The sequence below is a fragment of the Hippopotamus amphibius genome, chromosome 2 (genome assembly GCF_030028045.1).
Source record: "Hippopotamus amphibius kiboko isolate mHipAmp2 chromosome 2, mHipAmp2.hap2, whole genome shotgun sequence".
Lineage (NCBI taxonomy): Eukaryota > Metazoa > Chordata > Mammalia > Artiodactyla > Hippopotamidae > Hippopotamus > Hippopotamus amphibius.
The window spans coordinates 192,561,534-192,573,980 of record NC_080187.1 but is presented as its reverse complement, the minus strand read 5'-3'; the positions used below and the strand labels follow the sequence as shown (position 1 = coordinate 192,573,980).

Sequence of the window (12,447 nt, the reverse complement as noted above, 5' to 3'; positions counted from 1 at the left end):
TGTGGAGGATACTGATGATAACACCACATCTGTTTTGGTGGAGTGACTGGCCCAGAAACTGGTTTGAGAAATGAGTGGGAGATCAGGAAACAGAGGCTGTTGAGTATAGAAAATTCTTTCAAGACCATGACTATGAGGGGAAGAAGAAACGTATATATCAACACCTGTGGATATATTTAAATAGGTGCTTATGAACCCCCTCAGTGGGTTCTTTGCTAGTCTGGGTGTGTACGTACGCCTAAGAAATGTAAATTTTTCGCACAAAACTTGTCTGTCAATATTTCAGCGTTTAGCAATCATATATTCCATTTGCTCTTTGTGATCTTTACTAAAAGCAATACTTCCCACCCTCAATGTCCATGTGAGTTTAATAAACAATTCTGAGACAATGCGGGTGGTCTCCTTTACATAGCAGTGGCTGTGAACAGGACACTGGAGTACAATTTCCAACTCAAGACAGTGAATTGTTTGAGACCCCAATCTCTGCTCCAATTTGTCTTTTAAGTAAACAAGTCTTTGAAGGATGTTCCCATTCTTCCCTGACTTCTAGAATGGTGTATAATTCCATGCATGCCCCCCTTCTCTCCTTTCTTTCCTTTCCCTTCTCCTCCACTTTTAAGTGGCTGCATGGAATTTGATAATTGTAGGAAGTTGAAGTGGAAAGGAAAGACTAGGGAAATCAGATATAATTAAAATGTAATCACTTCTACCAAGCATCTTCTTTGTTCACAAGGAATTTCCCTAACAATATAATCTAATATTCTTTGTTAATCATCTAATAATCTACCTCTAAAGCAGTTAATAAATATTCTTAGAATTTCTTGAACAAGACGCTTAGTAAACATCTAACATGCGATTTAAGAGAATTACTTGAAATAAATCTAACAGAATTTAAGACAATTCTAGACCTTACAAAAAACACATATTATATAAACAGTATGCAATACACACTAAAGGTGTAAATGACTTGCTGTTGTATTGTTTGGAGTTATTCTAGTTTCTCCATTAAAGGCACTTCACATCTCTTTGGAAAACACATCCAGAATTTGATATCTTAACTTTCCATTTTTGACCTTAGTGTTGTGAATTGTGTTTATTACCACATTCTTTTAAACATTTGTAAATTATTCCTTAGTTTGATTGACTTCTTTATCTTTAATTGCTTCAAACTGTAAGCACATTCATACACAGATTTTTGAAAAACAGCATTTCTTAAACCACAAATTATGTCTGGATTTATCCCATTCTAAGAAGACCAGTTCTCTTGCAGTTTCCAGAGTTGTTAAGCCACCAGTCGAGAATCACAAACAACTGAATAACCCTGCTCTTAATAAAAGTCAAATTATTTATTTAATTTTTGGCTGCGTTGGATCTTTGTCGCCGCACACAGGCTTTCTCTAGTTGTGGCGAGTGGGGGCTACTCTTTGTTGAGGTGCATGGGCTTCTCAGTGTGGTGGCTACTTTTACTGCAGAGCATGGGCTCTAGAGCATGCGGGCTTCAATAGCTGTGGTGCACAGAAGTCAAATTATTTTGAAAAAATGTATTATTTTCCTTGCAGGAACATTTGATATAAGTAGGAATTAATAATAATAATACATCATCTAATCATTTCAAAGTTGTTATTTTTTCTTTCTTTCTTTTCTTTGTTTTCTTTTTTTTTTTTTTTCTCTTTTGGCAGGTCCTGATACTAAACTAATGCAGAACAGTGGTAAGACAAAGTTTAAGAGAACGAGCATTGATAGATTGATGAATACTCTAGTATTATGGGTAAGTTACCATAGCAAAATTAGGCACTGTCACTAGTTATTGTTATCTTAATATATTGCTTACATTCTCCTGGGAATTCTTTCAGAAATCTACATTTCTACAAATCTTCTTGTGGAATTTGTATTTGCGGATTTTGCATTTGGGGTCCAGTTCTACTGCTTTCTACTTCCTAGAATATGATTTCTCAACCGTTGGTAGTTTCTCATGAGATGTAAGTTAGTGCTTATGGAGACCTTCATGGTCTTGCAAGATCTCCATATTCCAAAGATTTGTTTTTAAAAAACAAAACATAATTTTTGAGGTAGTTTGGTCCTTTTGTCATCTTACATTTGCTCATGTCCTTTCTACATAGCTCGTGGACAGGGCTGGCTTCGTGGATGTGTGGCCTGTGAAGTCACACAGGGCCCCCACTCAGAAGGGCCTCACACTTGGCTTATTGATCTGTTGTTGCGTGTAAAAATTCATAATTTTTGGAGAAGGGGTCCTGCCTTTTTATGTTGTGCTGGGCCCTGAACATTACGTAGCCGGTTCTGCTTATGAACCCTCTGAGGCCCAGGTCACTGTTCACCTCCTTCCTGGAGACTTCTAAACCTCCTGGCCCATGGTTATCTCTTTCCTCGGAACTTTTTTTCTCCTCTGAATTTTTGGAAATGATTTTCTCTACCACTTGTGAACTCCAAATAGTCAGGTCTTCTTCACATCCCACGCTTTCATCAGTTAATCTTGTGCTTCCTCGTGCTGTGGATCTGATTGTTATCTGACTTTTGTGTCATATTGCTTTGCCTTCTTATATTAGGGTTAAGTTTGAGAACATTGACTTTGAAATATGAGGACAGTGACTTTGAACCATGTTTCCCTACCTGCCCCATCACAGACTCACAAGCAACTATAAAGAATCTGAGCTCTGTATATATTTGCTTAACTGATACATTACGGTGGGACCCTGAATAAGGAAAACAGGGAATGAACTCTTTTAGGGTACAAAATATTGGCCAGGCTCTGTGTTTTACTTCCACTGTCACCCTCAGACCTGGGCTTTCCTTCTCTCACATCCATAGAGTCCATGAAGCCAAGGGGACATTCCCAGAGGAGTCTGTGCCCACCTCCTAGAATTCCCCATTTAAATGGCCTTGAGATCACTTCTGCAGATTGCATGGGGATTGTATATGTGTCCACTACAGAGTAAAATTACTGGTTATGAAGCAGGGACTATCCTAGCTTTGCATACTAGAAAATTGAATGATCCATTGCGGAACTAGAAGCTGAGTCCATCTTAAATTAGGGCATTTAATACCAAGCATCACCAAATTTAAAGTTCTTAAAGTAATTCACCTCTATTAATTTGTAGTATTAGCCATTGAAAGAAAAGAGGATACTGTGAGACAGGTACCAAATTGGTAGGATTTGGGGGATTCACAATTTTGCTTTTCTCTAATACATGGTTTTCTAATATACTTTAAATCCCCAAGTTTGTCTTCTTATGTGCCTATTTTATTCGTGAACAAGTTAAGAAGAAGGCAGTCCTGAATATTTTTTCTTGGAGGAAAAAGGAAATAGGGGAGAAATACATCCTTGCTTTTTAGCCTCACTCCTCCCTCGACAGTGACTGGTATCTGCTCCTAACATAGTGACACTTAGCAAAGTCCCCAGACCAGTGTATTCAGCTCAGGTGTTGTATGTTCAGTGACTTTGTATCCTTCCTTTGCGAGTCTGGGATTTTGGATTTACAAGGGATGGCCTTGCTGTCCTCCTAGTTGCTTTACCTCCAAAATGTCTGTTTTGCTAATACTGATACTAAGCACAATGTAAGAGGTGGCTAACAGTTTTCAGGTTGCTTCCTACTTAAATATCAGAAGCAACCTGAAAACTGTTAGTATATATCATGCAGTGTTTTAATTAATCCTTACTTTCTTGTTGACTTTAAGAATTGTGCAGCTAGGTCTGTAGCCAAGAGACTTGACTAGTCTGAGACAGTCCTTTATTACTGACATTTTCTTCCTTTTGCTTTTATTCCTTGAGTTACCATATAATTTATCATTCAAACAGGGTGCTTTTGAAGGTGAAAGAAGGGAACACTATTAATATTATGCCTGGAAAATAGATGTAAACTGGGACTGACCAGAGCTAATCAGGACACTTGATCTTCTTTACTTAAGCTACTTAAATATATGCACCCTTCACAAATAGAGGATATGAAGCTATTAGCTTTGTGACCATAAAGAAGTTATATGATCTGTCTGGGCTTCTGTTTTATTTTGTTTTTAGCCTGTAAAGTGTGAATATTGTTTGTCCCTATCTCAGAGAGTCCATGCGAGAATTAAGTGAGAAAATGTATGTAAAATATTTAGCCAAGTTCCAAACATAAATATATTACATTTTACTTGTATAATTAATGATAAGTAAGACCAGCTTTGTACAACTTGCTTTTCAAGTGACAATTTCTTGGAGTTAAAAGTGTAATTAGATTGCATTGATATGACCAGTTTGGGATTCAAGTTGACCTTAATCAGACCTCTACTCTCATTTCAGATTTTTGCATTTCTGATATGCTTGGGAATTATTCTTGCAATAGGAAATTCAATCTGGGAGAATCAAGTTGGGGACCAATTCAGAAATTTCCTCTTTTGGAATGAAGGAAAGAAGAACTCTGTGTTCTCAGGATTCTTAACCTTCTGGTCATATATTATTATTCTCAATACAGTCGTACCAATTTCATTATATGTGAGGTAAGATGAGAGTTTATACTCTGGTGAAGCCATTTCGTCAAAAGCCTTCGTTCTGTGTAATCATTTTTGTTTGTTTTAAAATTACAACAGTGAGATAGATGTCTCCTTCTAACTGTTCATGATCTGCTACATCTGTTACAAATGAGGCAACTAAGCTGTTTAATTCGTTTAACTTTTACATTTTCAAATTACAATAGATGCATTTTATTTTCTTCTTGATTTGGTTTCTTGGGAATGTTTTCCTTTGAAATACATGGACTACAATATAATCTCATGCAACCTAATGGGTTAGAATTGGGTTGATGTTGGGAAGGAAATGGAAGAACACTTGGTGAGAGCTATTGAGATGGTGCCTCCCTGCCACTAGTCTGGCTCCAGATACCTGGATTCAGATTGCACTCTACCACTTAGTAGCTCCATAACCTTGGGCAAGTTACTTCACCTTCTAGCACCTCAGTGTCCTCATTTTAAAAATGGAGAAAATAACAGTTCTGCTTAAAAAAACTGTATGAGAAGGAAACAAACCTGTAAAGATCTTAGACAAATGCCTGACATATTGTAAGAGCTTAATGAATATTAATTTTTACTATTATTATTAGTAACTATCAGTGAGTACATGAAGGAGTTGAAATATAGTTAGTGGTACTTATTCATTGTTGAATAAGAAGTATAGTTCATAACTCCCTCTACAACTTGATCTGTCATTTCTAGATTTGGTCCTGTAAACTAGAGCTAAAATGGTCTACCTGTCTATCTATACATAAGCACACCTCTCTCTGTCTCTCTCTTGCGTCTGCCTGTCTCTGTATATGTATATGTATGTGTGTTTATATATATATATATTTTTTTTTTTTTTGATAAGACTTAGCAGTTGGCCCTAGAATCTGTACCTGAGACAGTCTTGATTCTAATCCTACCAAGACTGGATCAGACAGTCCCAAAGACACTGGAGCCAAGATGGGATTTGGATGTTTGATGTTCCTCATCACTGGGATTTTAACAATACACACAGTCACCAGCTCTAAATCCCCACTAATTTTCATGAGCTTCTTTTTTCTCTCTTTCCAAAATCGTAGCTATGATGAAGCAAGGGAAGTTTAATGCACAAAATCCACCCTTGTTTTGGAGAGCAGTCAGGAAACTGAAATGTCAAGTTGTGGGAAATTGACTTGAAGTAGTGGCATGTGGCCACAACACCACAAATTGCTTTGGGCCTTCTGGAGCTGTGGTCAGAGCGGGCTCTATTTAAAACGTATCCTACTGGCTCATCTTTGATTCTGAGGACCTCTCATGCTTGTACCCAGCTATAAAGCCTGTAGTAAAGCCTGCTCTTTGCCAGAGGAGCTATGGTCAGCATTTATAGCTTTCCTTTTATGTCGAAATGAATAATAAATGCTCATAGTGGCTTACCATCTGCACATGTACAGTTTCATGTGTCCTCACGAAGGAAGTATATCTTGTATATACTCTTTCTTTGAAGTGCATTGGCGTTTTTCATTTAATGATTTGGAAGATTGCTTTTTTTAAAGACCAAACCTAGATTCCCAGGCTCCTTTTCCTTCTAATGTGTCCCCTGTGGTGGCAGACAGAAAAGCTGTTTGGAATAGTCCAAGCCCAAGTTCTGATCTTGTCACTGCCACTAATAGCTGTGTGACCTTGGAGGAAGCACTTGGCTTCTTTGTGTCTTAGTTTGCCTATGAAATATGTATTCTAAAATGAGGGGATTAAAATAATTGACTTCTGAGTTCCTTTGTGCTCCAAATAATATCACCTTACCTCACACATGTTATCTCACTTATGTCTCCCCCAAAATCTTTTGAAGTAGTTATTGCTGAAGTTGTTTTATAAATGAGATGCTTTTCTCAGGATGATGGAGCTGGTTAGGGACAGAACCAAGATCCAAACCCAAGTCTTCTAACACTTGGCACAGTGTCTGTGTCTAAGCTGTGCATGACTTATTAATTAGCCAAGACATTAAGGGAAAAAAGAAGAGGCTAGAATTTTCTACCTGTTGGTAAGGCATGGTATTGATGAAGATAAATGTGAGGGTTTTTTTCTCACCAAATAAAAACAGTGATTCTGAGCTCAACTTGAGGGAAAAACCATTGCAGGGAATTTCAGGTTACTAAGACCAAGATCTGGAAAAAAAGAAATCCCAGGTATTTCTGATTAGAGGGATGAAGGCCTTCTACAAAAGCTTTCATTATGCCTTTGAAGAGGTACAAGGAATAAATTAGTGCCATGTAATTTGAGGATAAAAGTGTAGAATTTACTTTGAATGGTTAACAATTCCATGTGAACATAAGACGTTGATTTTGGTAGGGTATTTCTATGCTGTCAATTTATCTGTAGTATTAAAACATACCCAGCTACAGTTTTTTAATACATCGTCTTAAGACATGCAGCTGTTGTACTCCCAAGGAATTAGCTTTTTTTTTTAAGCTCTTTATTGGAATATAATTGCTTTACACTCTTGTACCAGCTTTTGAGGTACACCAAAGTGAATCAGCTGTATTTGTACATATATCCCCATATCCCCTCCCTCCCTCGACTCCCTTCTGCTCTCCCTGTCCTGGCCTTCTAAGGCATCACCCATCATCGAATTGATCTCCCTTTGTTATACAGCCACTTCCCACTAGCTATCTGTTTTACAGTTGGTAGTGTATATATGTCTATGCTACTCTCTCACTTTGTCCCAGCTTCCCCTTAGCCCCCTGCCCTGCCCAACCCCATGTCCTCCAGTCCATTCTCTGCATCTGCATCTTTATTCTTGCCCTGTCACTAGGTTAATCATTACCATTTTTTAAGATTCCATATATATGAGTTAGCATATGGTATTTATTTTTCTCTTTCTGGTGTACTTCACTCTGTATGACAGACTCTAGGTCCATCCATCTCACTACAAATAACTCCATCTCATTCTTTTTATAGCTGAGTAATATTCCATTGTATACATATGCCACATCTTCTTTATCCATTCATCTGTTGATGGGCATTTAGGTTGCTTCCATGTCCTGGCTATTGCAAGGAGTGCTGCAATGAACATTATGGTACATGTTTCTTTTTGGATTCTGGTTTTCTCTGGGTATATGCCCAGTAGTGGGATTCCTGGATCATATGGTAGTTCTATTTGTAGTTTTTGAAGGAACCTCCAAACTGTTTTCCATAGTGGCTGTACCAACTTACATTTCCACCAACTGTGCAGGAGAGTTCCCTTTTCTCCTCACCCTCTCCAATATTTATTGTTTCTAGATTTTTTGATGATGGCCATTCTGACAGGTGTGAAGTGATATCTCATTGTGGCTTTGACTTTCATTTCTCTAATGATTAGTGATGCTGAGCATCTTTTCATGTGTTTGTTGGCCATCTGGATGTCTTCTTTGGAGAAATGTCTATTTAGGTCTTCCGCCCATATGTGGATTGGGTTATTTGCTTTTTTGGTATGAAGCTGCATGAGCTGCTTGTATATTTTGGAGATTAATCCTTTGTCCATTGCTTCGTTGGCAAGTATTTTCTCCCATTCTGAGGGTTGTCTTCTTGTCTTGTTTATGGTTTTGAGTGTTTTTTTCCAAAGCAAAAGAAACTTGTTTCCATGTTGCTTATTTTGCCACAGAAAGGGCGGAATCATAAGTCCCGTTCTTTGAGCGTCCAGGCAGAAGACACTAAGCAGCTTGATTATACTAACTCTGAACACTTGTCTCCTTTTCTCTGCTATTATAAAACAAAGGGCTGAATATTCCATTGTGACTCTCCTAAATCCTTTTTTCCTCAACAAAAATGATACCCTTCCTCTCTACAGGCTATTTTAAGGTCTAAGAATTCAAATTAGAGTACTTCCACCAACTTGAACTGCAGCACAGAAGGATCAGAGTCTGTTCTCTATTCATTTTGCTTAGATTTTTAGGGAGATACTTTAATTTTAGATAAATGAAAGCTTCGAGTGATTGAACAGTTACCTGCATAATGTCATTTTTATGGCATTCTTAAGGTCAGGTCTGTATTGATGTTACCAGGTGCCTAAATTCTAGTCTTGATTCTGTGGTTAATTATTTGGGTGACCTTGGGTTAGTCACTTAACCTCTGTAGGTCTTAATACCCTCATTGGTGAAATTAGGGAATAGAGGGTCCAGATTCACTCATTCAACACTGGCTGATTGCCCATGACTGGTAAGCACCGTGCCTGGTCCATGATAAGTGCTGGTGCTTTCTGAGTGAGTGGAATAGGAAGAGCAAAGCTGAATCAGAACAGCTAGCAAGGAACTTATAAGGAAGTGTGGTGGGAATGATATGAAGAATAAATCATAACAAGATAGTGTGTAAATAAATACATGCAGAATTTGACATTTGTTCTTATATCTTATAATTCTACAGAGTCATAGTGTGATTTTTAGTTTGGGTGAAAAAAAAGTGTTACCATTTAAACAGTTAGAAAATGAACCGACACCATGCCATTTCTGGAGAGGGAAATGTAGATATGTCATGTACTTATAGAACTAGAAACAGAATTTAATGCCCAGAAAGGACTTGCGTGTCATCTTTTGTCTTCCAGGAGACGAATGTTCAGAGTTAGCATAATCAGGCTGCAGTCAGCTTTCTCAGTTTACAGATGGGAAAACCAAAGCTTAATTCCCATTAAAATCAGAAATAAGCTATGGGTCCCTGCTTTATCATTACTATTTTATACTGTTCTGGATGTCCTTGTTAATGCACTAAGACATGCAACTAAAATATTAATGAACAAAATGAGATATGAAACTGAAAAACATCTGCTGGAAAGGAAGAACAGAGACAATGTGATTATAAACCCAGAAAGTCCAAAAGAATAACTCTGTAAAATTCTTAGCGAGATAATTCAGTGAAATGTTGGATTTTGTGACATAATCACATTTTTTTAATATTAAGAAAAGCTTTTAGGATTAAAAACACTTTCCTTTAAGCCCAAAGCAATTAAAAAGTTACACCTTCAATAAAAAAGATACAATGTCCAGGAACAAATCTGTCAAGCTATGGTGTGGCCCTGGGTGAAAAGCAAAGGGACACAAAATAAAAATGAACTCTTTACCAGCAGAAGTACTTTTTCAAAACTGAATTCCTGGGGAGATTTATCCTTCTTCTTGAAGTTGTGTTTAAATGTTATAAAATATCCATTCTTTTCAAATAATTGAGTTTAATATAACTTTAATAAAAATCTCAAATAAGTTTTATGAGAAACTTAGTACATTGATTCTAAAGTTTATCTGATAAATACATTGATTCTGTCAAGAGGAATAAATGAGTGATCACAGCTAAGAATTTTTGAAAAAGAAGAGAATAAGATTTTCTTACCTCTTTCCAGGTATGCCAAATTTTATAAAGCTACAATAACGAAAACAAGAGATACATTAAGTAACACATTAAGGAACAAAATTGAAATGCCTAAAACAGATTCTAGTGAAGAAATAATCTATATGTGACATGGAAGCATCTCAACACAGTAGGGGAAACGATTCATTGTTCAACAAATGGTGGTGAATAAACTTCGTAAAAATTGAAATTAGCTCCTTATATGCACATCCTTAAGAAAATTCTAACTGCAATAAATAACTAAATGTGGGGAAAAATCAATAAAGAACTAGAGGAAAAGTATAGATATCTGTATCTACATAATCTTGCCATAGAGAAGGCGTACCTAAGCAAAGCTCCCTGAAAAGAAACTATAAACAGAAACTGTCAACTATTGATGAATTTGATTGATTAAAAATAGAAAACTTCTTTGTGTCAAAAATAGTGAAAACAAAATTAAAAGATGAATAGTAACATATCAGCATGTCTATATATATATATATATATACACCATATATATATATATAATTCTTACAAATCAATAAGAAATACACTAATACCTGAATAGGAAAGATGAAATAGTCTGGTAATACAATGAGATAATTCTGAGAAGAAATATAACTGGGCAATAAAATTTGATAAAAAATATTCAACTCACTGATAAGAAAAGAAATGCAGTAAACAGTGATGAGATGCCATTTGACTTGGCATAGACTAAAAGATAATTTTCAATAATCGAATGGTAGAAACTTACATTGTAACTTTTTTGAAAGTTGATTTGGCCTTGTGTAAAAAGACTGAAAAAAATTATACGCTTGGCTTCAGAAATTCCACTTCTAGACCTGGAAAGTCATAAATCACCACTAGATCATGAGACAATGCTCTTTTCCTGATAAATGGGCAAAGTAATAATACAGCACATCCTGCTTTTACTCAATAGCTATTATGGTTTGTTTAGTGCTTCATGGAGATACTCCTTTCTACGTCTTTTGGCAAAGTGAAGCCTTATCAAACAACTAATATGCTATACAAGAAATCTCCACTGGGCCTGTTTAATGTAAGTAGAAAAGCATGGAACATTCCCTAAGGCTTTATGCAAAGCCAGATCATTATTTCAAGGTGCCATAAGGAAATGACTTAGAACGTTTTATGAACAGACTCTGCTGAGATGACTCTGAAGGTTACTAGGACCTGGGGACAGAGCATCCACATTTTCTTCTAAACTCTGAAGATTTTGGCGGACTTCTTGCTTTGGCAAAGCTTTGTATGTTCTGAAATTGATGGAATATTTCTCTTTTTTCCATATTAATGATGAAAGTGTGGAAGTAATTCGCCTGGGACACAGCTATTTTATAAACTGGGATCGGAAGATGTATTACTCTGGGAAGGCAACACCTGCTGAAGCTCGGACGACCACGCTCAATGAGGAACTAGGCCAGGTTGAATATGTTTTCTCCGACAAAACGGGTACCCTCACTCAAAACATCATGACTTTTAAAAAATGTTCCATTAATGGAAGAATCTATGGTAAGGGAAACAAACAGTTCCTTTTTCTTGATATGGTTAGCAGTCCTTAAAAAAAATGAGCAAACTTTTTTTTTTTAATAAAAAAATCTCTGGTTTTCTGATTAATATGGGCACCACCCAGCGTCTAACATGATGCTTGGCACATAATAAACAGTTGATAAATATTTGTTGGATGAATGTTGAATAATTCAGATGAAACTTTGGATCTGTTACCATTCATGGGTAGAGATGAGGGTTAGACGTGATACTGTCCAAAGCTCCTTTCAGTGTACCAGCTGTGTGATCTGCTCTGTGGTGCTTGATAGACCCATATCCCTGGGAGGACAAGTTCTTCATAACCTGATTTATCTCAGTAAAAGCAGTATTTTATGCGAGCTTCCTAACAGCTCTGGAATTGATGTTAGTGTCTGTGTCTGTAAGAATTTAGAATTCATTCCTGAGAATTCACACTGTATAGGGCTACTTTGAATGGTCAAACTGTTACTTCAATATCCAGTTCCTATTTGTATGCTTTTGTGTGTATACCTGCTCTGTTTTAGATTTTCAGGCATTCTAGTTATATGTGACCCTTTTCACCCTGACTTTGGACAGTTAGCAGACAGTTCCTTCTGCTGAGAGCAGGGAAGCTCTCCAGAAGGTTCCTGTTGGGTCTCTCTGGATTCACAGTCTCACTTCACTGGGATCTGAGTGTCCAGTTTCTCAGTACAGAAATCTCAGGAAGTAAAGGAAATCCAAAAAAGAGAAAGAAACATTTCCTTTGGTAAAACATATTGCCAAATATTTTAAAGATTTGACCGTGAACAAAACTGAGAAATACAAGAAGTTGATTTTCATACTCTCCTGCCTTTTGACCTCCCTCTGCTATCCCACCCCCATAACCCATGGTTGCCATGGTTTCCTCACCTCTTTTCTGCCCACCCCTGCCCCTGCTCTACCCTTCTCTGGTAGTGGACCAGATGATTTTCAAGCTGGACTTCCACAAGCCCTCAGTTACATTGTGCATTTCTTATATCACTATTATTAAGATTATAAATAAAATAGAACCTTTTCTTTTCTTTGGATATTATTTTCAGAGGTTTTCTAAAAATACAACCCAAAGAGCAA

The 12,447-nt window shown here is 36.9% G+C and overlaps 1 protein-coding gene across 1 annotated transcript in view; it reads left to right on the top strand.

Annotated features, from left to right (window-relative positions):
• The window catches only part of ATP8B4 (ATPase phospholipid transporting 8B4 (putative)), a 234,626-nt gene that overhangs the window by 131,770 nt on the left and 90,409 nt on the right, over positions 1-12,447 (top strand). Inside the window, exons 11-13 of the mRNA XM_057724273.1 lie at positions 1,680-1,768; positions 4,298-4,494; positions 11,135-11,343. Coding sequence (XP_057580256.1) covers positions 1,680-1,768; positions 4,298-4,494; positions 11,135-11,343 — 495 coding nt within the window. The remainder of the gene's footprint in view (positions 1-1,679; positions 1,769-4,297; positions 4,495-11,134; positions 11,344-12,447) is intronic.